This window comes from Meleagris gallopavo, chromosome 4 (genome assembly GCF_905368555.1).
Source record: "Meleagris gallopavo chromosome 4, MGAL_WU_HG_1.1, whole genome shotgun sequence".
Lineage (NCBI taxonomy): Eukaryota > Metazoa > Chordata > Aves > Galliformes > Phasianidae > Meleagris > Meleagris gallopavo.
Genome location: NC_139407.1, coordinates 2,296,974 through 2,323,082, shown reverse-complemented (window position 1 = coordinate 2,323,082; position 26,109 = coordinate 2,296,974). Strand labels below are relative to the sequence as shown.

At 40.5% G+C, this 26,109-nt stretch overlaps 2 protein-coding genes across 3 annotated transcripts; one reads left to right on the top strand and one right to left on the bottom strand.

The window, feature by feature from the left end:
- Positions 1–216: 216 nt before the first annotated feature.
- PPID (peptidylprolyl isomerase D) lies at positions 217–10,767 on the top strand. The gene is made up of 10 exons (XM_085222018.1): positions 217–376; positions 886–1,026; positions 1,118–1,224; positions 2,721–2,909; positions 3,021–3,143; positions 4,149–4,255; positions 7,405–7,546; positions 9,773–9,859; positions 9,946–9,988; positions 10,520–10,767. The coding sequence occupies exons 1-10, from the start codon at positions 292–294 to the stop codon at positions 10,606–10,608; spliced, it is 1,113 nt and encodes a 370-aa protein (XP_085078144.1). The 5' UTR covers positions 217–291; the 3' UTR covers positions 10,609–10,767.
- Positions 10,768–10,903: 136 nt separating this feature from the next.
- Positions 10,904–26,076, bottom strand: ETFDH (electron transfer flavoprotein dehydrogenase). 2 transcript variants are annotated; one of them, XM_010709442.3, is made up of 13 exons: positions 25,924–26,076; positions 23,775–23,921; positions 22,752–22,981; positions 22,454–22,535; positions 22,058–22,176; positions 21,688–21,765; positions 19,782–19,928; positions 18,047–18,187; positions 16,845–16,988; positions 14,425–14,593; positions 12,582–12,764; positions 12,035–12,256; positions 10,904–11,753 (listed from the first exon to the last, which is right to left on the bottom strand). In XM_010709442.3, exons 1-13 carry the CDS (start codon positions 25,955–25,957, stop codon positions 11,590–11,592), a joined length of 1,860 nt encoding a protein of 619 aa, XP_010707744.1. In that variant the 5' UTR covers positions 25,958–26,076; the 3' UTR covers positions 10,904–11,589. The 2 variants fall into 2 exon arrangements, with proteins under 2 accessions (XP_010707744.1, XP_085078143.1); XM_085222017.1 differs by lacking the exon at positions 25,924–26,076 and adding an exon at positions 25,033–25,155.
- Between the last annotated feature and the right edge of the window lie 33 nt (positions 26,077–26,109).

Below are 26,109 nucleotides of genomic sequence, written 5' to 3'. Positions count from 1 at the left end.
CAGAGCGGCTACTGCGATAGTCACGATTTGAGACGGATTTTGCTTTCAGACCTTAAGAAAACCGGGATTTTGTCAGCGTTTCCAAACATTTTTGACCGTAAACCCACACTAAGTTAGGAAACCTCCCTCCCCCTCTCTCCGCGCACCCACACAGCCGCACAACGCTCCCCAGCCCCATCGGCCGCCACTCGTCGCACTGCCGCCGGTGGGCGGAGCGGGCCGCGGCCCCGCGACGGCCGGAACGGGGGGGGGGAACGGGCGGAGCCAGAGCGGACGGCGGGCGGCTGCAGAATGTCGCACCCGTCCCCTGCGGAGCGGCCCGGCAACCCCCGCAACCCCCGCGCCTTCTTCGATGTAGACATCGGGGGAGAGCGAGGTGGGCGCGAAGGGCGCGGGAGCGTTCGGGACGTGCGTGAGCGCTGCGGAGCCGGGGAGCGGGCTCGTCTCGGAGCGAGTCCTCGCGGGAGGGGATCGGAGCGGCGCGGGGGTATCGCACGGCGGGGTGGTGGGCTCCTCGCCGTTCGTGCCTTGCCGGAATCGATAAGCCGAGGGAGGGGGGGGACGGGCAGAAAGGCAACATGGCAGCCGCGCCGGAGCCGAGCGAGAGCGGGGCGGTGCCGCGTGCGCGGCCTTGCGCGCCTCCACGTGCGGCGCGGCCGCCATCAGCCGCCATCAGCCGCCGAGCGGCCGGCGTGGGGCGGCACGAACCTCGGCTGTGCTGCCTTGGGAGCCCCTGTGCCGGCGATATCCGACGTGTAACGGCGGTCAGAATGAAAACAGGCCGTTCTGAAACGTTTAATTCCCTTTGCCCTGCGATACGCGGTGCAGCACCGTGCCGAGGACGGGACTAACGCGTCGTTAATCGTTTTCCCTCTGTCCTTCCAGTCGGACGAATCGTCTTTGAGTTATTTGCTGACATCGTACCTAAAACTGCCGAAAATTTCCGCGCATTATGTACGGGAGAGAAAGGAACGGGGCCGACAACCGGAAAACCCCTCCATTACAAAGGCTGCCCTTTCCATAGAAGTGAGTCGTCTGAAGTTCCCTTAAGCATCAACCTTTGTGCCTTTCCTGACTTGCTGCTATAATAAATAATAAAAAATATTTTCTTTTACAGTAATTAAACAGTTCATGGTCCAGGGTGGAGATTTCTCAAATCAAAATGGTACAGGTGGAGAAAGTATATACGGCGAAAAATTCGAAGATGAAAACTTTCATTACAAGGTACTCTGTTGGAAAGTGTAATTTCATTTCAGTTTTTGGATTTCCAGCGGTGTTTAGTTGTCTTGCTGTGTGAGACCCCATCACAACAGCAACTGAACAATTGGCAAGCATCACTATCCAGTGGTTGAAACAAGCCTGTGTGCAGTTCCATCAATTACAGCTGTCAGATGTTAAGTCTGACATTTTATCTGGTGGTGCCCATAGCACTGCTGCACTAAGACCCTTTTGGAGGACTCCATAGCCCTCTGATGAAGGACATCTTTTGGCATCATTGCTTTTTTGTAATCTGGGGCTGATTTTGAATGGAGTGAAAACAAGCCCTACTTCTGTGCTTCTGTAGCAAAAGTTCAGTGTGTCAGTGATGAGCTGGAGAGCTCATTGGGTCTTGTCCAGCATTTCTTTCCCATTCTCCTCATCGTGGGTTGCTTGACAAAGTCTGTTAGGATTATAGTTGGAGTTAACTTGCCTCTACAGAAATTCACTGGACGGTGCACTTAGTATCTAGCAATCCTGAACAACATCTTCAAACCACTGTCTGGCCAACAGTCAGCTGCTTTTGTTCATGCTGGACAACACAGCTGCTGTCTGTCGGATTTTGTTGTATTTATATAGATATCCTGTGAACTGGCATCATTTGCAAGACTTGGCCAGTGGCAAGCTTACCAAGGCTGACTACTCCCAGAAGGCTTTTTTTGTGTTACATCTCCAGCTAATGGGTGTGCCATTGTGCAAGTCCCCTTTGTGCAGTCGTGAAGCTGTGTTGTTATTGTGCCAGAGTTTGCAAGCTGAGAGTCTGTCACAGTCTGATTTTTCCAGACTTTTCACTTGTTTTGCAAGCCAATACCAAATGAAAGCTGAAACCATCATGGCAGATCCACTTTATCTGTACTGTTTTTCCAAACAAGAAAATGCATGCATTTTAAGATGAAGTTATTAGCTGACAAGTAGGACTCTTCATGGGACTGATGCTGAGACTTGGCCCCAAACAAGATGGAGTTGCCTGGAAATGTTCTGAAGATCAGAGCCACCAGATGTCCATCTGTAACTTTCTGACTTGCTCTCTGAATCTTTACAGACAAAAAGTAACACAACACCAGAGCTTACTGTTGGCTTTTTGTATACTGGTCAGCAGTGCCTAGTGTTAGTTCTAATTAAAAAAAAAAAAACACACAGAGAACCAAGGTGAGACATTCACATCTCTGTTCCAATTCAATGGGGTGCACTGACTGGACAAGAAGCAGACAGGAAATGTTAAGAGCATCAAGTCATGTGCAAGTGACTCTGCTTGCTAGAACACTGGGTGGCAAGTAGAGATGCAGGACTGAGTGTTGGCCCCTTTTGGTCATGATAAGTAAGATTAGCAGCCAACTGAGTGTAACTGTGATATACCAAGTTTTTATTGTGTCTGTTCTTGTGACATACATTACAGTGATTTTGTATATGTTGGTTGTGATGTATTGTTTTTTTGTTGTGTTTTTTTTTTTTTTCAAATGCAGCATGATAAACCAGGGCTGCTGAGCATGGCCAATGCAGGACCTGGTACTAATGGCTCCCAGTTCTTTATTACAACAGTGCCTACTTCACACCTGGATGGTAAACACGTGGTCTTCGGCCAAGTGATCAAAGGAATGGGTGTTGTAAAAATACTAGAAAACGTTGAAGTGAATGGAGAAAATCCTGCTAAGGTAAGCAAAATCTAAGGCAACGAGGGATGAGATGGAGCTTTTTTTGGGGTGGGAGGGGAAGGAGCTGTTTTAATAAGCAAAACTGCTATTGACACTTTTTTTCTTCCCTAGTTGTGTGTCATTGCAGAATGTGGAGAGCTAAAGGAGGGAGATGACTGGGGAATTGTTCCCCAGGATGGTTCAGGAGACACTTACCCAGATTTTCCAGAAGATTCAGATGTAGACTTAAAGGATGTAAGTATTTTTCTTTTAAGGTACTTATTTTACAGATGCAAGACCTGTAAGTACTCCAAGCTACATGGTGTCTGTGATGGTGTTCACTCAGCCTTTATTTCTAATAATCAAGATTCTGACTGACTGGTAATGTCCATTTTTAGGACACTGAATGCTGGGGGAGGAAACTGCTATCTCTTTATTCAGTGCTAATTACAACTGATTTTTTTCCCAGTAACTAACAACACAATATTGCACTTATTTCTTCTTCTGTTCATTTCTTTTTACTCATTTTTTGCTTGTGCTGTAGTGACAAATAGTAATTATTAGATTTCCAGCTAAGAGACAACTAACTTGATATCATATATATGGACTTTATGCAGCTTTTAAAATATCCACCCTTAAAATGTTGCCTTACAAAAAATGACAAAGGACCAACGTTTAAAAATATTTTTAGTATATAGTTAGCTAGGTGCTACTATACACTTGAAATATGTGCCACTCTGGAAATAGAAATGATGGATTTGATGCACACAGGCAGTTTTCTCATTCCATAGAGGTTTGAAGCATTTTCAGAAAAAGAAATGAAATGTGTGTTGGTAGAACTTTTAGTTTAGAATGTGCAGAGTTCAGGTATCATTTTCAGAGACAGAAGTGAAATATCCTTGCAAATAAAGCTGTCTTACATGAGTAGTTCGATTTTTGAGGTATAATTCTTTCTATGAATAATGATCAACACTGCTCTATGTAGCATTTAGGGGAAGGGTGAACTGCTGTATTATCTCTGGTGTTTTCTCCCTTATGCTGTAGAAAACCCATTACGAGTTTAATCTTTCTACTGCATACCATAAAGCAGAGAATATTACAGGAGAGGTTTGAAGCTAGGATTTACCTAAAACTGAAATACTTCTGAGAGTTCATTGTAGTCTGTGAAAGAGAATGGACATGGAATCCTACTGTTAAAAATTAGGTAAGCCAAGACTATTTTCACAAGTAAATTTATCTGTTATATTTTCCATCTACTAGGTTGACAAGATTGTGGCCATAGCAGAAGACATAAAGAATATAGGAAATACTTTCTTCAAATCGCAAAATTGGGCAGTGGCAGCTAAAAAGTATAGTAAAAGTTTACGGTAAGGCTATCATCATTAAATGAGGTAGTTCCTGTAATCCAAATCAGTATTGCTATCAAGCAGTTATACGTGCATTTAAAAAATGCGTGGTGCTCTGCTTTTTTTTGTGTTCTAAACAATGACTTTCAGAGTTTGGAAGACATTTGGTTGAGTTTTAGCTACTTGTTCATGTAGATCTTCTGCTTACTGCTAGGTAAGAGCTATAGGCAATAAGCAATTGTCTAGAATTGGCTAAATGTTCCTCTGTTAATGTTCCTGCAGTGCTGGTGCATACCTAAGAAGAAAAGTACAACAGTATACTGGGTGTTCAGAAGGGAAAGGAGGGAGGGAGGGAGTGTTGATCTGCCAGAGGGGAGAAAGGCACTACAGGGGGACCTGGATAGACTGGATCAATGGGTCAAGGTAAACTGTAGGAGTTTCAATAGGGCCAAGCGTCAGGTCCTGCATTTTGGTTGCAACCCCAGGAAACCCTGCAGGCTGGGGAGGACTGTATGGAAAGCTGCCTGATGGAAAGGGACCTTGTGTACTGATGGACAGTGGGCTGAATATGAGCCAGCAGTGTGCCCAGGTGGCCAAGAAGGCCAATGGCATCCTGGCTTGTATCAGGAATGGAGTGGTGAGCAGGACCAGGGAAGTCATCCTGCCCCTGGACTCAGCACTGGTGAGGCCTCACCTCGAGTGCTGTGTTCAGTTTTGGGCACCTCAGTACAGAAAGGACATGGAGGTGCTGGAGCAGGTCCAGAGAAGGGCAACAAGGCTGGTGAAGGGCTTGGAGAATATGGCCTATGAGGAGAGAGTGAAGGAACTGGGGCTGCTCAATCTGGGGAAGAGGAGGCTGAGGGGAGACTGTATTGCTCTCTTCCAGTACCTGAAAGTGCTTGCAGTGAGAGCGAGGTTGGTCTCTTCTCACTGGTGACAGGATGAGGGGAAATAGCCTGAAGTTGCACCAGAAGAGGTTTAGGTTGGATATCAGGAAAACCTTCTTTACAGAAAGGGTTGTTAAGCACTGGAATGGGCTGCCCAGGGAGGTGGTGATTCCCTGGGTGTGTTTAAAAACGTTTGGATGTGGTGCTCGAGACATGATTTAGCAGAGGGTTGGTAGAGTTAGGGCAGGATGGTTAGGTTGTGGTTGGACTTGATGATCTTTAAGGTCTTTTCCAACCTGAGTAATTCTATGAAAAGAGGGAGATACTTCTTAGATTTCTAATAATCAGTAGGTTTAGGAGATTCCGATGTTCAAGAGAGAACACTCCCTAACACGATGCTTAATTTGTTAATATTTATTATTTTGAGGCTCCATGCCATCATCCTGACTCCATGTATAAATTAGACTTGCCTTCAAAATCATAGTTTTCATCGTTTTGTTCCCATTCTGCTCCTTTTTCACGATATTAGCTTCATTTAAGTGCGGTTCTCCCAGTAACTTTATACTGGCCTTTAACTTCCTTTATAATCACTGGTTTATCAGCAGTAACAACAATGAAAGGAAATGTGTTCAGGAATACTTAATGCTGTGTTTTAAATTATGGATTTCGTACAAGTGATGTCTTCCTGAAGCATAAAAATTCATCTTTTAATTATAGATATTAACTCAAGATGCAGCTTCTCTTGGTGTCAAGAATCTTTTCACACTTCAGTAGCAAATGTGAAATAACTGATTGACACAGAAACTTTTTAGAAATCATAAAGAAAAAAGGCTGGAATGAGCCTCAAGGAACTTTGCATTTTAACTAACTATTCTAAGAAAAGTAACAGGTATAATTATGCCATCACTCCCATTTAGTTGTCATGCCAACACGAACACATCTAACAAAGGCTCTTTCGGGTTGTGTAGACCTCTTTTTTATACTAATTATTTATCCTAGCAAATAGAAAGTAGCTTCTCTAACTAGACGTGTCTGTTTTACCCATAAAGAAGAGCTGGAACCTGTTTTCATCCTTGAGTGGACATGCCTCACAGTTCTATCATAAAGTCTAATACCTTAGGTAGTATGGAATAGTTTTGACACATCTCTCACCAGAGGCAGCTCCCTTAGTTATAGCTCACCTAGTAAAGAATGACAACATCTGGCAACAATGTTTTAAAAGTAGTGTTGCATTGTGTTAGATTCTGTTACAACCTCCAGTTCTTTGTTTTCCCATCTTACTGATGCGTAAGCAGTTGTTTTTAATGTAAGAATTCACAGGTTTTCATGCAAATGTATTATTCCCTCGTTTCCCTTCATATCGAACTTAGAGATGTATTTGACTTGAGAGTTCTAATTTTGTTTCTAGAATGGTTGCGGTCTTTCATGCTTTAGTGTGATGTCTACATCCCATAGCTGTACTCTATTTGCTTTGAACATACTAATTTTCTTACTGTTTTCCATTGCTGTTGCACCTTTGTTCTCTCTTCTGGCTTCACATCTTGCATGATGCACAGCAAACAGACAAATCAGTGTATCGTGTCTAATTTGTATTTTAAACATTGCTTATTTCCATACTCCAAAATTATATACAAACCATCCAGTACTCAAAAGATAAGAATACAAAACTGAAATCAGATTGGCACTAATCTGCAAAGATTGCGTGTTACTCGTGGCACAATGAAAATCTGAATGTCTGCAAACATGATTTTGGTCAACTTGCTCTGTGTATTTTGAAACAAAAAGGAGTTCTGTAAGTGGGTCATTAAAGAGTCAGAACTTTTATATCCACAACAGACCTTTGACATTTGAAACAAAGCCTGCCAGCATTAGCACACTGTAAATTAAGAAAAAGGAAATACAACTTACCTGCCAGTCCACCTGTGATAGACACAGGTAAGCAGTATGGTTGTTGGGAATAAACAATCACAGAGATAAATGCTAATGGTTTAGTGTCATCTAAAGCAGTCTTTTCTAAGAAAAAAAAAGATACTGTTAGTACAACGTGGGGACAGGAGTATGTTCCTCCTGTGTTTTTACACTCAGCTGTAATTTCACCCTTTGTTAGGATAAGTCTCACATATTGTGGTGCAAAAATATTTGTGATAACGGAATTGTAACTGCATTAAAAATGCCACTTCGGAGAAGGCAGCTTGTGCCTAACCGTGGCAAGTTAGCTAAGGGCAGAACAAAACTGAAGCTGCAACAGTAACGCATGTTCTTTGTGAACCTGTTTCTCTCCAGGTATGTAGAAGCTTCTGAAGCGGTGGCAGAGGAGGGAGACAAGGCAAAGCTGAAGACCATCGGGTTAAGCTGTGTTTTAAACATTGGCGCTTGTAAACTGAAACTGTCGGATTGGCAGGGAGCCATCGAAAGTTGTTCAGAGGTAAAATTAGCGTTAAGTAATTTGATGAACGATTAGACCTTGGAGAGAATGGAGACTGAAAGTGCTTTTTTAAAGAGTCTTAGGACAACATCCTGCCCTGAAAACAAAGCAAAAGGCGGATCGTGAAGTTAGTGCTAAGTTTCTAGTATTGGTCCTTTCAGAAAGATTTTGAAATGTAAATGAATTACTAGGAACAAACAGAAGAGGGCTGTTACTTACTGCCAGGAAAAAAAAGTACACATTGCGGTTGTGTCAGTTTTGTTCCCTAAGAACAGAGCTAATGTTTATAGTATAAAGAGTTATAAACTGTCCATGGTGAAAAAAAGATCTATTTTTTAGAAGATTATGAGCAAACACTTGTTTGAAGATTCAATAGGCTTGTATTTTATTCCTTGAAGTTAGTTTTCTAACTAACTAGAGCTCTTTTGGCTGGGTTTAGTGATGAAATTGTTGAATGGGAAGAAAGAAGGAAGGAAACAAATGGAAATACTGAAAGAATAGAATTAGAGGCAAGAAAAAAAACAGGAAAACAACAGAACTGAGTACATATTGGTAAACTTGAAATAACTCATCTAACTCTGAAATTTTGGAAAATAAGCAAAAAACAAACAAGTATTAGAACACTTATCTGTTAGTAGAGGATCATAATGAGCATCTGCTAGGGCTACCTGCTGCAAACAGGAGTCTCAGCTGATCTGCATGTGGGGTGTTTTTAAAGAGCTGGCTCTCTTCTGCCTGCTGATGGTGTTCTACAGTTCTGTAGAACTTTCACTATTCAGGATGGACAAATGGAAGAAACAAAGTGTAATATGGCATCTGTCCTCCAGAAAATGATAAAAATCAAAATAGCATTTAAGTGTTACTTACAGAAATCATTAATCACGATACTTGCAATACTTGCAAGTCTGAAAAATACATTTGTACGTATTTATGATTGCAAAATTGCTGAAGGCAGCTCCATAACTACAGTAGCTATCTGTAATGTGCTCCGTTTTGGTATCATAACAAATGTAAATCAGTATTTCAATCAGAACAGCAGTTTTCTAAAACAAACTAGTAGAGTTCAAGGAATTGTTAATGAGAAATTAGACATTTCTAGTTAGGATTTCTTGCGGCCAAAAGTTTTTTGAATAACCAGTCTGTAATACATGCATCGTTTGGTGCAAATAACAAAGAGCCAAACCTGTTCATACAAACCTTGCCTAAATGAGCTATAAGCTACAACTAAGGCATGCTACGTGTGTGTACGTGGGGCAGGCACCTCATTTTTTGAACTCAGGGCTCCAAAGAGGCTTCCAGGCTTTGCAGCAGACAGATGACGATGAACTTCCAGAACAATACTTACTTTATATGAAAAGCTGATGGTAAAGTGATTGGAAATACAGCTGGATACTGCTCCTAGTGTCTAGATTTCCTAATGAGTTAAAGTTAATAAAACTAATAAAGCCTCACATTTACACAAAGATTTCCCCTAAATCATAAAAAGCTGTATTTTCAGAAAGGTATAACAGAACTATCTTTGTAGTAAGAAAAAAGACACTGATTTTCACAGGCAAGAAAATAAAAGCTCCTAAAGAATGGAAGTAGCCTGATTAACTGAAGCGCTCTACAAAATAGTTAGTGATGAAATTGTTCCACTTGTTTTTCTCCTCATCATTTTATTTCCTATTTTGATACTGTCATGGATGTCAGCAGGAACACGTTTATCAATGAAACCATTCAGTTCAGCAAAGCTGCAATGACTGAAACTTGACAAGGTTCCTGAATCCTATGACTATCTGCATCTTTGTCATCTAGTGAAAATGTCCTGTCCTTTTTCACCAAAGGACAGGAACAGAAAGTTCTGTTTTACTTAGGATATCATTTTTCAGTTTTGTTTTTGTGAGTGGAGGAAGGAGCTGTAATATAGAGCTGTACACCGAGCCTCGGGCTTAGGATAATTTGAACTGCAGCAGCACTTTGATAGCTGTACAGATGCAGTTCCATTTTATCTTAATGTCTGCTGGTCCTTGACAAAAGCCTGCTTGTGGTACAGCAGCAGTAGAACTGATTAGATAGCTATTGAGCGTGTTACATTCTAGTGCTTTTTTTTTCCTCCTGGTAATCTCTGAAAGCTTACCCTTAAATCAAACATGGAGATTGTCTACTGGTGGGAACGGTGCCATTTGTAGAGATGAGAGCTGTGAAGTACTGCATGTTAACGTGACAACTTTATTAAATCCACAGGCTCTTCAAATAGATCCAGCGAATACTAAAGCTCTCTACAGACGGGCTCAAGGATGGCAGGGAATAAAAGATCTTGATCAGGCACTGGTAATGATCACAATATTTAATAATAATTCTTATTTTAATATAAACATGTAATCAGAACATTCATTTACATTTCTCTTTCTATTAAGGCTGATCTTAAAAAGGCTCATGAAATTGCCCCCGAGGACAAAGGTAAAAATAAAGCTGTTTCTTACAGATTATTTCCAGAATGTAACAAAGGGTAGTACTTACATAGAAAATCATACCACTGAGATGTCTGAAATGGAGGTTTCTACAGGCTGCTGAAACTTAAAATGCTGCTGTGTTAAGCACAAGTCTGCTGACATGGAAACATGTTTTGTACAGCACTGATGCTTCTGGCGCCCTGCACAACCTGCTTATGTAGGTACAGAGGTCAACAGCATAGCTCAGAGTGGTCTTAGGAATTCCCAGGTTGCAGTAACATCTAATAGGAAAAGATTTTTACATCGTAAGTCCAGTATGAGTATCAGCAGTGTGCTTCTTACACCCTTCTCTACCTGGTTACCTTACCAAAGTATGGGACAGAGTCTGTTTGCTGCTAGTATCTGACCTAATAGAAAATGAAATGTAGTGCTAGTATATAAAATAGTATTTGCAGCACTGAGATCTGGTCTTGACAGACTGAGAAACCTAATGTAAAGGCATTGCTATAACCGTGTCATGGATTTTCTTTTCAAACAGCTATCCAGACAGAAACACTCAAAATCAAACAGAAGATAAAAGCTCAGAAGGAGAAAGAGAAGGCAGCTTATGCTAAAATGTTTGCTTGATTTTTTTTATTCCTAAATGTTGAATTCTATGCACTAACTCATGCAAAATGCTAAACAGAGCTGTATGTAAGTAAGTGTTCCTTCTTTCATTTGCCCTGTACTGCAGTTCTGTGTTTACAACTTACAAGTCTAATAATAAAGACATTGGTCAAAGGTCAAGTGTTCTTTTAACCTGTAAATAACTTGTGTTTGGTGATTCAGATACATCGTTAATGCATAAAAGCAGCAGTGGTGTTTTTGTGGCTTAATGGTGCTTCCTAAGAAGTCTGGTTTACCACTGAAGCAATTTGGGCAGTTTCTGGTTTTTTGTTTTTTTTTTTTTTTTTTTTTTTTTTTCCTTTCTTTCTTTATTAGTGCAGACCTGATTCCTTGCAAGAAACAAGTGCTGGCACACATCACGGGGTGAAACTATTAAGCATTTGTTAAACCTCCTTGCAGACTGTATTGCAGATGGGCTCCCCATCATCATCAGGAAGAAAAACAGAAACAAATCTAACTTTTATGTAAAATGTGTAACACAAACAGTGACAGTTTTCTAGATTAATGTATTTCCCCTACTGTGAGGTAGGATTACAAGTAAAGCACTTCAGGTAGACAGAGAAAGGCTTTTTTTTTTTTTTTTAAGGATAGTCACTAGACTCTTCCACCACAGCAAACCAATGACTTCAGCTATGGCTCCTATCAACACTGAATTTCAGCAGCATATCTAAGATGCCAAGTTCATGTGTTAGTCCAGAGAATAACTTTCTTCTGCCTGCCACAAGACTCCTGAAAAGTTGTTCTATTTAAATAAGTTGTTCTATTTGAATAACCAAAGCACACTCACTTTCTGTTTTATGCAATGGTCATACCTAAAATTGAGAATGGCACATTAGTCTCAAACTGAAACATTCAAATCAGTGCTGTACTTTACACTTCAGCAGAAAATACTCCAACCTAGCTGCTGGTTGATCAGAAGTCACAGAAAAGTTTTCTGCCTGTTTACATCCCATTATAAGCTGGTCCTCCACCACCTTCGGGCACTACCCAGTTAATGTTCTGACTTGGGTCTTTAATATCACATGTTTTGCAGTGGACACAGTTTTGAGCATTTATCTGCAGTCTTGATCCTTCTCCTGTTTCCAGAGGAATATATTCATAAACGCCTGGGAAAAACACAAGAGTTTGTCACTTCACTGACCAGTTTCTCCTTGCATGTATGGTCAAATACATTGCAAGCATAAGGACAGAAGTGTACTAGAAGTGTCACTGAATAGCTTTCTTTTTTGTCATGAAAGTATTTTTAACAACATAAGTTTAAAGATTGCCCCTTGAACTCTCTTCTGGGGAGAGGAATGGAACAGAATACTTGTACTCAGAAGGCCAGAAGGAATTTTCTTGAACTACTTTTTTTAAACGTACAAAATGCTTTGTTTTTATTACCTACCTGCTGGGCAAAATCTTTGTTCTGGTCCATCAAATACAGCCAGATTCCTGCTCACAGGGATGCTGTCATCTTTCAGAGTCAAATGAGCAGGCTGGTCATGTTCGTGATTTGTGCCACTTAAAGCCACAGATGACAGGAGATCAAAACTGATTTTTCCATCAGGCTTTGGGTATTCAATAGGTGTGCAGTCTTTGGCTGGCTTCAGCTGAGCAAAATCTGATCCTAACACATTATTACAAATAAGATTCAGAATAGAATTACAATAATTTGCAGTCACTCTTGAACAATTTAATCAAGCTTTTTTGACTTCCCTCCTTACCAGAATGAACTATTTCCTAAGAGGAAGTCCTTTTCAAAAGACACCCCTATGCCCAAGTGGAAAACTGCTTTAATGCCTTTGTGTATGTGATGCACTAGGTAATGTAACAAGTCTGCTTCACCAATTAGCCATTGATTTCTAGAGTCTTGCCACTTGCCCACGAATGCTCTAGCTTTAACTAAGATCAGGAGTGACACATGCATTTTTTTCAGGAAATAATGAAATTACCTGGATGTTTTAATGTCCATGGTTCCTTTCCTCTGAGCAGCCAATAAAAAATACCTGTGTAAATCATCCCTCCATACACACCAAGCATGCTATGGCAGGATGGTCGGATGTTTCTAACTGAGTACAGCTCTTTCCAGACCCAGGACTTCTTCAGGTTCTCTTCGTATTCTTGCACATCAAGTCCTACAGCAGGACATTACTTGTTAGGTACCTAGAGTATGTAAAGCTATCCTTAAAACACAAAACGATTGTTGAATAAAGACAGTCGTTAACAACGAAGGAAGAAAATCAGAATTTCAAATTATTAAGGTAAGAGTATCCTAAAGAGTGTATTTCAGCCTCCTGAAAAGTCTGGTTTGTTGGCAGTTGCAAGCGTCTACTGTGAAGCAGACAGTTATACTGGCACCTCTATTGGAAAGCAACTACTCTCTTGGACTCTAAGATTTGACCAGAACTGTTTACTTGCAATTCAAGACTCAGGTTTTTCATTTTAAATTGTCAAGTTACAAGATTTTTCTTTACAAGTTAAGCAACCACAAACGTGCTGTTGTCAGTAACTTTGGCTGTGGCCTAAGCGGAGGACACCAGTGCTAGACAATGTTATTTCTCTCCCTCAGGAGCCAGCAAGTTAACAAGGTTCGTTTGACTACAAATTCCTGATTTTTGTTAAAAATACTATGGACACTGCACATGCCACATCTACTACAGTATACATAAAGCCAAGTGATTAGGAAAAAAACAAGTTTCCTATCAATAAAGTTTCCCGAGAGCTTCTCCATCACCATTCAGTTACTACTGCACAGGATTAAATGTTGTAAATAATTAAGTTCTAAGGGTTTGTCTGTATGTGAAAACATGCTTCGGTCCCTATTTTCTGCCTCCTTATCTATGCCCAAAGCAGTAACTGGGCAGTAATACCCTGTGTAGACAGAACTGGTAGCAGCTTATAAAATCTGCTGATGATCAGTGAGTGCCACAGTAACCCAGTAAGACAGATTATCTCAGATGGGTCCTAAGCACTTTATCACGTTATGCTAAACTAGGAGTTTAATTTATTTGTTCAGCATACTCTGTGCTATCTTTTGCTGAGTGTTACACTTGAACAAGAGCTCACTAAGAATGATCCACTGCTGCAAAGAGATTTCTGAAATAATTATCACGTGCCACATGGCTACGGTGTCCACTTCCAGAGTAACTGAAATCTTAACGAGGTTATCTCCTGTTCAGCCTTTGTTAACAGACTTAAGGGAACAAGCAAGGCTTAAGTATAACACTACATGTGGTCAGGTCAGATGGTCACTTGAGCATGTTTAAATTACATAATAGAGAATACACAATCTTGCACAGACTACTGCAAAGACTGAAGCATCCTACCACAGAAGGAAAAAAAATTATCCTACTAATGAAATAGTGAAGAATAAACTTGAGAAACTGCACCCTCTTTTGCTTACATTTCATCAGCTCCATGTAATTTTTTTGCTTTCTGATTGTAGTCTTTCAGTAAGACTTTTTGAATAAAGAAGCACATTTTAACATTTGTAGGACAAGATATACCATTCTTGTTTTCTTGTATAGGCAGTATAAGCTTACTTTTCAGATGCTCATTAGAGGCTTACTTGCTCTAGCTCTAGCAGCAGGATCAGTATTTACTGATCACTAAATAAAAGCTTATTTCTTAAATCAATTTACCACATAAATAGTAAATAAACATTACGTATCTTTTTAAACCACCACAATCATTTCAGGATTTACTCGTATTTCCTTCAGACATTAAGTTACAGCTAAGCTACTGGTGGTTCAACTGAACACAAGGTAATTCCACATGACAGTACAGTGATCTTACCTATTGTCTTTGACTGGAGATTTTCATTGGTTAATTGGCTAAAGATGGCTTCTGAAGCCAATATGCCACTTTTCATTGCAGTATGTGTCCCTTTAATCTTAGGCACATTCATGAGTCCAGGACTGCAACCAATTAACAATCCACCTGGGAAGGTGAGCTTGGGTATTGACTGGAGAGGAAAAAAGAAAGAAAGTTGTTTTCTGTTTGATTTTGAAGTGAATACAACATTCTGACAAACTGGCATGAGACTTGACTGTCCTTTACACTTGGATCTGTATTACCTAAAAATATACAGAGTTGCTCAATTTTTTGCATGGTAAGCCAGTAAGAATGCAGCCATCGTAGTACACCTGGGTATAAAATAACAGCACTTGTTCTTTCCTCATACCCTCTTTCTAGTTGCTTCATTTGTAACATGACTGGTTACTGTCACCCACAAACATCACATTCCACCTTCAATTTCGAGTGAATTGTTTTTTAAATGACATTTGTGCTTCCATTTTTCACACAGTCTCACCTCACAGTATATTACAGACTGCTATCTTTGTTCTATTTCACAAATCTTCTCTGTTAAACTGCATAGTGCCCTCTCTCCTAAAACGTGTTATTTGAGAGAAGTTGCTCAGCAGCCAACAAACCTATGTTTTGGTGCTAAATCATTTCCTTACCCCTGTTCAGCAAGGAGCAAGATGTCACTGAGCACAATTAACTCAAACCTAAGACAAGAAGATGATTTGCAAGCATCATGTGTATTTCATTAATATACATCTATCCTCTTGTACTAACTACAAAAAAAGTATCCCTTGGAATTCAAGATAATCTGAAATAACTTACTTTCCTTCTGCTTGTTTTGTCAGTATCTGTTCACTACCAGGACAACCCAGTTTTGAATATCCAAACAGTGCTCACTAAAAAGCTTTACTTCATGGCATTCCCTGTGTCTTGGGCAATTTGTTGAATCACAGATGTTAATTTGGTTCTACTTCTCATACCAGTTATTTTAAAGACTAAAGAACATGAAATAAGGTTGTAGAGAACAGACAAATAATCTTACATCAGTAGAAATGTTACAGATCTATTTGATGCAATGCTGTCATCAAAATGAAAAGCGGAGCTACAGAACCAGTTTATGTAAGGGAATCTTCCTGTAGTCCAGTGACATGAATTAGTCAGACTGCTACAGTTATCAAAGCAACATATGCAAAAGAGAAGTTACTCTTTTAAAAAATCTTCAGTGATTTTCAGTGAAAAAGTGACTCATCTGTCAGTTTTTCTTCTTTTTTTTTTAAACTGCACATATTACAGAAAATACATATACAGAGGTATAATTTATACATATATTTTACATTATAGTTACTTAAAAATGTAACTTCACGATCAAATAGACAACTAACTACAGAAAGTTAACTTCTTTTGTATTAGTAGTGCAAAGTAAGGGATGTGTTGGTTTAAGTCCAGAAAAGAAGTCCAATAATTTGGAGATAGAGAAGTGAAAAAGCCATACCTCCTGTAACTCAGCCCTCCAATGGCTGTAAGTGACAATAAAATTACCACATTCTTTTAGCTGTATGTTTGAAGCACTGTAAGCACACAAGTGCTCCGAATGTGACTACTTCATCCAAGCCAGAAATTCAAGAATGACTCTCTGTGATGGAGAAACGAGGGCACCGCAAAGAGCAGCCTTTATTCTGAGATAAGCCAGTGACACTGCAGTTATCATGAACCCATTGCAAAGACACAACATACTTCCAGTTCAGACTGCAGAGCAGACTGACTGAACATGTTATCACAAGCATGAGCAGTGAGTTACTTCACGAACCCACATGACTCAGTCCCAGGCATTCACACTTGCATCAAGGCTCCAAAAGATTACACCAATAATTATCTTGCTGCTGAAGTTGTAGTTGTATTGCAAAAGCTGCCTTACGCCACGTTTATATTAAAGAAGGGATTCAAATTAAAAAGAAAAGTCAAAGCTGTCAGAGAACAGAGGGTAACAGCCCCTTGAATTGGCTGGAGATAGCAAACAGCCTGGCTACCATCGCTGACTTAAGGGTCAAGCACACAAAAGAACACTCAATTAGGAACATCCCACCACCCTCCACTCACCCAGAAAAACAGAAAGGTTAAGTGCTGCCTCCTTCTCCCCCAGGTTTCCAAGCAAAATGAAGAGTCACCTGTAGCTCTTTCATTGCTAAACACATTTGCTTGCAATACAAACCCCATTAACAAAGTAGAAAGTGAAGTGATTGTGTCAGAAGGCTGCTAGCATTACAGAATCCAAGTCTAGCAAATCACAGCAGCTGCCTCCAGCCAGAGAACACATTTCTGTCATTTCCCCACAGCACGCAATCTGAATCTGCAGTGCTACAAACGTGGCTATCAAGATCTGAAAGTGAATCATTCCATTAAACAATTACCTGGAGACCACCTTCATTCAGCGCTCTGGCACCATACGCAATCCTTTTTCCACCCTCCAAAGTAGGTTCTACAGTAGGATGGTGCTTCCACCTCTGAAACTCCCTAAACGGATTCAAATAGGGATTTTGATAATCTAAGCCAACCTTAAAAAGAAGCGTAACATTAATGAAAATGAATTATGAAATTTCAAAAAAGTTAGGAGCAGAAAACAACCGCGTATTAGCACAACCGCTTCTGTTATTTCACACTGAACCAACCTTAGGATCTTTGTACTTAAAGCACTGCCAAAAACAGGACGGTGCCAAGCAAGTCTGAGAATTTGCTGCCATAAGACTATGAGCTACCTAAAACCTGAAGAACTGAGGTACTTAATTGCATTGTAACCACTTCCATCTGCCTTTGAAATACATCTGTGAAATTAAATTAAGCATGGCTTAATGGGTAGGATAAGTAGGAAAACTCGTATCAAATTTGTGTTTCAAAAACTGCCCTAAGCAAGCTGAAAGAAGGGTTAAACAATTATTTCTAGATAGTTATCTCCTCACACTCATATATTGAAAACAGTTCACATCATTTAGCCCAGTCAATTATTTCCCATTAGGTGAACACTGGGAAAAGAATGATGAAAGAAGAAAATGGGAAGAGACATGCATTTGCTGAATGGCCACAATTTGCATTTTACTCATTTGAGAACTTGTTCAAAGGTTTATCCAGATTTCCCATCTTTATCATATAAAATACAGAAAAATATAAGTTGTTGAATTTTCTCTTTTGTCCAGTGGAATAATTTCTGGATCCTCTAAGTTTTATTTGAGAAAAATCAGCAAAATACACTATGAGTCAGCATCAAACAGTACTTGATTTCTCTCTGTTCCCTGCTTTTAGAGGACTATTTGCATCCACTTTCATCACTGAGCTTCATGAAAGTGCAACATAATAACTAGTACAAGAATCAGCTCAGACTGACAGAGACATCAACTTCAAAGGCAAGAAGTGACCTGATTTTGACATTTCTTAACTTTCAAATATAATTAATCTTGCCTTATACAGGACTAAGTGCACTCAAAACAGTGGAAGTACTAAATTTGGTCTGTTGCTGCCCTTGTGTTTTCATCTTCACATTAAAACAAAGAAAATGTTCAGTCTTCATTTTTATACAACAACAACAACCACATATGAGAGAAAATATAACTTCACATACCACAAATCCAAGAGCAACTAAAGGTTCACCCTCATTTAAGTGATAAAGAAAGGATCCTCCGTAGGTATGTCTGTCTAAAGGCCAGCCTACGGTATGTTCTACTCTTCCTGGTTTCCATTTCTTTTCATCAATAGTCCATAACTGAAATGAAGATCACCAATAATTATTTTATACTGCAAAGCAACAGGCTTTCAGTAGCATAAAAGACAAACACACAATTAAGTGCTGAGGGGAAAAAAAAAAAAAAAAAAGATAAATTATTTTACTGCTGAAATTATAAACTCATTCACCTGAAAGCCAGGTAACAAAGTATATATATATTTTTTTAGGTTACCACTTACAAATTTGTCAGCACTTTTCTTCCTTGAAAAACTGCACATTAGAAAATATGACTGAGTCTCCAGTGTTATATCCAAAATTCTCATTCAAACACAATTGGATTCTTTTAATGAAAGACTTTTTTCTACTAAAATTGTGGGGTTTTTTCATATGATTTGCTACAATTCCTCACAAGATTTTCAAAGTCAGGCTTAACCACATGGCTGAATTGACCCAGATGTTGCTGCCCAACTAATTGCCCTCTCTTCTCTCTCCTGCACATCTCCACCACTCATTTAACCCATGGCACACTCACAGAAGCACTTTCATGTTTTCATTAACAGGTCAATTTTCTGCTTACTTCACAAAACATCTCTTCTGTATGAAGTTCTGTGTCTAGTGTAATCTAGTGATGAAAGGGGAATGGAACTACTCCTTCCAGCAGCTCAGTGCCATTAGAGCACCTCAAGCACAGAGGATACATACACATGGGTGTTTCAGTTTGGATTAAGAGGTACATTTTAAGCTGGACTCCTGGTTGCTCCCACTTACTGTGCTTTAGTTCACATTAAAGAGCAGACACAGAAGACATGATCTGAATTCCTTTCAGATGAAACTCAACTCCAAGACTGGCTCCAGAAGCCCAGCTAAAGCATTCCAGTCACAAAAGAGTACTCAGATCACAGGACTCAGAGCTAGTCCAAAGTAAAAATAACCCTCAGATGTGCATAGCATGGTTATTGGCTGATCAGCATCACTTTATTTCACTTTATAGCTCTACCTCCTATTGGACTATTTCCCAAAGCAGACAGCTATGCTGAAACCAGTCTTAATCGTACAACTGAAGTATGAGAAATTTTAATTAAGACTATGTCACCTGTAGGTATTTTTCATGACTAATATTCCCTGAACATAAAAGATTTTAAAAACAAAACCCAATCCCTATCTTGATTTTACAAGCCCAGTGAAAGAATTGGCAGGGGGTGGAGACAGAAAGTAAGTTGAGAAGCTCAGAGCATAACTCATCTGAAACAGCACGTTCCTCTGTAATGAATATACGAGAAAAATCAGACAACCATTCTTCCCATCCTCAGGTAATAAAATACCGTAAGATTAGGCAGCAAGAAATCCCCTCTTATTCACTAGAAGTACTGAAAGCAGATTTCACAAATGAGAAGGATTTTAAAGAAGTGAAAATGGTTTTACAGATATCTCTGGATAAAAGGAGAAACAGCAGCTGAAACAAGCATTCAGTTAAGACATTCAGGGAATGCCATTAGCTTCAAAACTGCAAAGCTTCTGACATCTGAAACTGTTATTCAAATCATTGCAACAACTTATACAAAGTAGTTTGAATGCAAACTACATTGTATCTTGACATTATTCTCCTTTATCATTAAAATAACGCAGATCATACCTCTTTCAACCCAATGCCATAGCTCTGGGGTTGGCATTTCTCCCTTAGATTGTATTTTGTGTACAGTTGTTTGGCTAGATGTCCATGACAGCCTTCAGCAAAGACAGTGACCTTAGCATGGAGTTCCAAGCCTCGTTCAAAAGTAGCCTGCAAAAATAGAGCATCTGGTAAGAAGTTACAGCTGTGTCACAACAAACTCCCAGGAAGAAAACGGAGAGCAGTAAGGTGATTTTACAGTACTGTGTGGTCCAGACCAGAGTCTACAAACCACTGCAAGCTACGGCTCTTGTCCAGTTGTATTTTACAGCCATCTATGATACAGTTCCAGCAAACCCTGCAAGGGGATTCCAGTAGAACAGCACTGCACTGAATCACCACCCTGTACAGGAAGGGCTTCTCGTATCAGATCAGTTTGCTCACACCATGCAGAGGAATCCCCACAGAGCAAAGAAACTTAACCTCTAACTTCACTTTTAGCATTAGGCTAGAATAGGCTAGTTGATTAATCCTGCAATTTAAGGATACTAGATTCTAAACACATATTATCTAAATACTAATCATGTATTCTTCCCTTCACTGTTTTTTGTTTGATCAGTGCTGACCACAAGATGAAACTATATTTGTTAACCACAGTGCTTGATTAGGCTCTGCATAAACACACTGAAGGCAATTTTGCTTTGAAGACTATGCAAAGTCTATTTATCTGGATCTTAATGCTCGGGAAGTACTAAGAGCTGACAGCTAAAGCACTTGAATACTCAGTTTACTGTAGCTGCACCTTAATTATGTACAAATTAATGAACTTAACAGACAATATTATTTTCACAGATATTTTCTACAAGAATGAGTGGCAATTAAAAAAATTCAGATCTTCAGGATTCCTTAAAAAAAAAAAAAATTCCTCCTGAATTAAACCAAAACTATCTTTTATTACTGTAGCATATTACTTGCACCTCCTACTGGATGAAATGTATACCTGGAAATTGTGTGTATCCACTGTGGAAGACAGACAACATTATACTGAGAAAAATATATTATTTTCCCCCACCACTGCTTCCTCCTCCATTGCTTTTTTGCCTCTTAAAACAAGGATGAGTCTTTTCTTCTCAATCCCTGCCTTACATGAGAAAAATAGCCCAGATTTTTACATGAAAGTAAATACTTCTTGGAAACATTATGTAAACTAGTAAGAAAATTCATCTAAGACTAAGGAACAACAACAAAAAAACCAACAACTTGCACCCAGAATTTCTGTAGCCTCATAACTGTGCAAAAATTGAGCTATTCTGAGGTGCTGAACTCTCCCTGTATACTGCATGAGGGGGAAACATGCTTACCACAGGTTATAGATTCCTCTAAAAATCAGCTGAAGTCTGAAACTGAGGACAGAGGGTCACATTTCGTGGTGGTTGGACAGCTGCTGCATCCAAAGTACAAAAACTGAGAATGTACCTTGCCCCAGCAAGGCAGACAGACCGTCAACAAATGAGGCAGCAGTTGCATGGAAGAAAATAAATCAGCCAGAAGTACACTCTCTTATGCATTGATAGCCACCAGCTGGACAACAGCTTCTGTTCCACCTCTGCATCTTTTTTCTAGGTGTTCCTAGAATTCTTTCCCTTGTTTCCTGATCTCTCGTATGTCAAAGCATCCTTTCAGACTTTCCTTCAAGTCATCCACAGCCAAACTTCCTTTTTTCAAAGGCTTTTTCTGCTCATCTCAGAAGGAATTTATGATGTTCTGAGACCAGAACTTTCCTGTGTAATTAATCAATTCCATATAGAAAGGAAAAACAGGCACTGAATTTTGTTTCTTGGGCTGCAGTGAGATCACCGACACCATTAGAAGCAGATACATCACAATTACAAGAATCAGATCTCTAGTTAAAGAAAACATAGCTACTTACTTTAGGTGCTCCATCCTTTTGAATGCCTACATCGTTAGTTGCTATTCCTTTCACACTACCATCTTCATGAAAAAGAACCTTTGGAAATATTTAAACAAACAAACAATCAAAATATTTAAATGATCTGTATTCCATTCACAAGACCTAATACACAACTTCTAAACACCATGTCTTTCCGCTGTCTAATGGTACAACATGGACGATAGAGTAATTATTAGTGTACTTTATGATCTGCTTTGCTGGATTTGAGCCTGGGAGTTTAGTCACTGAATGTTGTGACTGTACAAATGCTGTTAATGTACAAATAATATGGGGTCCAGCACAGGGGGTTCCAAAATGCTTCTCATATGCATGCTGATGTCATTATTACCTCAGCAGCTGCATAGCCTGGATACAGCTCCACACCCAGTGCTTCTGCTTGTTCACCCAACCATCTCACAAAGTGTCCCAGACGTACTATGTAATTCCCATGATTAACCATTGGAAGTCCTGGGCAAGAAACAAATAAGCATACAAACACACCTGAAACAGAACACTAAGCAAACAAACACCAGCTGTACACATCAGATGTTATACCTTCTTCTACAACTACTATTTTCAAAATAATACCACTGTGTTATTACATCTATCATCTACATAGATACAAACACTGCAAGCGATTCTCCATACGTTCACAATGCTACACTGAAGCAAAATCGTTTGAGGCACAAAAAACCTGAAAAGGAAACTGAAAAGACAGTACAAAGAGCTCCTCCCCACACCCTACCTGGCAGAATTGGTACTGGAATTCTAGATTTCTTTGTTAAAATTCCAAACTTGTCTTCAGTTACAGGAGTATGAAGTGGAGCCTACATAAGAAAGAGAACAGAAACAGGGCAGCAAGGTTTTCACAGCCAATCCAGACCAACAAAAAAAAAAAAAACCCAACACTGCAAAGCAAAAAAACAAATACTGCTTGCACCTTGCAAGATCAACATATTTTATACAGTACTACACAACACAAGATTGAGTCGAATGGATGAATTTATTACACACTAGTAACGTGCTTGTATGTTCATACATACCCCCCGCTCCTTCCAGTCTGGAAAGAGTTCTTCTAAGGATCGTGGCTCAAGACAAGCACCAGACAGGGTATGTGCACCAATCTGAGATGCCTTTTCCACCAGACAGACACGTATTTCTTTGCCCTGCTCAGCAGCTAACTGTTTGAGACGAATAGCGGCAGAAAGACCTGCAGGGCCTCCTCCAACAATGACAACATCAGCTTCCTCTGCAAATCTTTCCATGTTTATCCCTTTAATAGGAAAAAAAAAGATGATAATTAGATAGTCCAATCTTTGATTTCTCCCAACCTCTTTCTGCTAAACCTTGTTTAGTGATACTGGCTATTTGGTATCTGAGAAGTATTACCTGTCGTAAAAGGCAGCTAAAGATTTAACAGAATCCCTTTGGTATTTGGAACAGTGCACAAGGACATTAGCCTTTCAGTGTAAAAGTAGCTCTTTTTAAGTTGTAAGAAAACAAGCCACGAAAAACAATCTCTATGCACTGTAAATATCAGGAAGTTAACACTGAAGTTAATTAGGAGCCCAATTGGCTAGCTACATCAGAGACAGCTGGTGAAATTCTAGGGAAGGGAGAAAGAACTAAAAAAAGAGCCTTAGTTAGAACAAATTCCTTTATTTTACACTAATTAATCAGAGTCTTCCAGAAGTGAAACCACTAAAACTGATAAATGCAGAGACTGGAATGCCCAGAGATGAATATTCATCTTATTTTCTCACACTCTTACAGTAAACACAACTGAGAAGTCCAACACATACATACATGACAGAACTAAAACTTGCTATGTTAGTCACTAACACTAAAGTTGATTGTAGATTTTCTTGAAATATCTAGGATTGGATTTAATCTAATTTCATTTCAGAGCAATAAAGACACTCACGAGATGGCAAGCATAACATTTCATTTGCAATAAGTACTGTACTTAATACAATCTCTGTTAAAAAGAAAAACAGCAGCAAATTTCAGTGCTATTAAAGCTCATTCAGAATAGAAGTTTTAAAAATGCATTTTTCCCCACTAACCTTCCCATCGTTTGTCTTTGTCCCGAGGATGAATGGTATAATGTGTGGTTATACGAGGCACAGCAGCAGTGGATGCCCATCCTGCTGTATGCAGCGACGGAAGGCAGTCCCTCTTTATGAGCTTCAGAGCATGAAAGCACTGACGTGCTGCAAAAACAGAAAACAGGTTTGCCAAAACAGACCTTTCTGAAAGCTTTCCATTTTTCCCAGCACAAGCAGTACAACAAATACGACAGTCCCTCCCCTCCCTCAAGTCTGCCAGAAAAGGAAGAGTCAAACACAGATTCTTAGATTTTTAGCAGTTAGGATCACATTGAATCAGCAACATTCTTATCATAATACCACTCAACATACTAGCCAACCATTTCTGATAGCTGACAAAAGAAAGCATGCACAGGATAGAAAGGAACATATATTTCAAGTTCCTATTTGACTTTGAACTTCAACAGTAACCCTTCGGCCAGTTCAGGTCAGCTGTCCAGGTTCTGTCCTCTCCCACTTCCCTGTGCCCCCACCCTGGCAAGATGAGAAGCTGAAAAACTGAAACATCCTTGGCTTCTCACAGGACTGCTCAACAACAACTAAAACACTGGTGTGTTATCAACACTGTTTTTTTTTTTTTTTTTCTTTCCTAAAACCAAAATGTCACAGCTGAAACCACGATAGGTGATTAGAAGGCCAATAAAAACATCTCCTATCACAGTCCTGCACAGAAAGAGCCAGGACACACCAAGCAGTAAGCATTGGCTGTGATGAATTTTTTATGTGAACTCTGTACATAGCCAAAAGGGCATGAGAGCTATAAGCCTGTCTTCTCACAACCCTCAAGCATCCTTTGCCTGCAACTGGAAGCTGTGTGGCATGGCTGACACATCCAAGGGATGGGATGCCATTAAGAGACCTAAACAGGCTTGAGCAGTGGCCCAGGCGAACCTCAAGAATCATAGAATGGCCTAGATTGAAAAGGAACTTGTGGATCATCAAGTTCTAACCCCTGTTGTGGGTTCAATAAGTCCAAGTGCAAAGTCTTGCACCTGGTCACAGCAACCTTCCACTGTCAGTGCAAGTTGTAAGGATGGAGCATAGCCCTGCCAAAAAGGACTTGGAAGTACTAGAGAATGGCAACCAGGACATGAGTCAGCAACATGCCTTCACGGCACACAGAGCCAACTGTATTCTGGACTGCATTGAAAGAAGCGTGGCCAGCAGGGCAAAGAAGGAGATCCTGCTTGCCTACTCTGTACTGGTGAGACCTCACCTGGAGTACTGCATATGGAGTTCTTGATGCAGAAGAGATAAGGATCTGTTGGAACTCATCCAGAGGAAGGCCACAGCAATGATCCCAAAGATAGAACATCTCTTCTGCAAGGACAGGCTGACAGCGCTGGAGAAGAGAAGGCCCTCAGGAGACCTGAGAGTAGCTTTTCATTATCTAATGGGGAGGCCATAAGAAAGAAGAAGACAGATTCTTCAGCAAGGTCTGTCATGGCAGGACAAGGGAAAAGAGCCGCAAACTAAAAGAGTGGATGTTTAGATTGAATATAAGTCAGAAGTTTTTTTTACAATAAGAGCAGTGAGGCACTGGGACAGCTGCCAGAGAGGTGGTGGGTGTCCCGTCACTGGAAACATTTAAGATCAGGCTGGATGGGACTCTTAGCAACCAATCTAGCTGAAGGTGCCCCTGTTTGCTGCAGGGGAATTGGATTAGGTGACTTTTAGGGGTTTGTTCCTACACAAACGGTTCTACAAGAAGCAGTACAAGGACATCAAAACCCACCCAGCTCCAGCTCCACTGTGTGAGAAGTTGTTTTCCCTTCTACTCATAAACATCTTTCGAGTACTACACGGCCGCAGCGATGTCTCCCCAGAGCCTTCTCTTTCTCCAGACTGAACAAATTCACAGGACGCATAGCTTCACTTCTGACAGGCCAGCAGGGCTGCAGGCACTCAGGGTTACACGGCCCAGACCTGCACCGTGGCTCCTTATCACACAAGTCCCCTCAGACAGCACCGAGGAGCCCCTAGAGCCGCCGGCCAGACAAGGGAACGACACCGGCTGCCACGCAGCGGCGACCTTTGCCCGCATTCCGCGCCAGACCCAACCCCACCGCGCCGTGCGTGCAGCCCTGCGGCCGGTTCCCCGAGTTACCTCGGCTAGAGGACGGACAGCGGGAAAACAACATGGCGGTACCACACAGCCCCACTCCGCGCCCTCAGCACCGCGGGCATCTGCCCCCTGCCCCGCCGCGCGTGCGCACTCCACCGCTCTCGCCCCGCCCCTTGGGGAAAACTACCGCTCCCGGCGTGCCGCGCGGCTCTCGCGAGACAGGACGAG

Bases quoted from the DNA above. Each gene is read 5' to 3' on its own strand.
- PPID (XM_085222018.1), top strand. From the start codon at position 292: ATGTCGCACCCGTCCCCTGCGGAGCGGCCCGGCAACCCCCGCAACCCC. The intron at 377-885 runs GTGGGCGCGAAG...CTGTCCTTCCAG, and splicing joins AGACATCGGGGGAGAGCGAG to TCGGACGAATCGTCTTTGAG. The intron at 4,256-7,404 runs GTAAGGCTATCA...GTTTCTCTCCAG, and splicing joins AAGTATAGTAAAAGTTTACG to GTATGTAGAAGCTTCTGAAG.
- ETFDH (XM_010709442.3), bottom strand. From the start codon at position 25,957: ATGTTGTTTTCCCGCTGTCCGTCCTCTAGCCGAG. The intron at 22,982-23,774 runs GTTAGTGGGGAA...TTCCTATTAAAG, and splicing joins CAAAGACAAACGATGGGAAG to GGATAAACATGGAAAGATTT. The intron at 21,766-22,057 runs GTAATAATGACA...ATATTTCCAAAG, and splicing joins CAGGCTATGCAGCTGCTGAG to GTTCTTTTTCATGAAGATGG.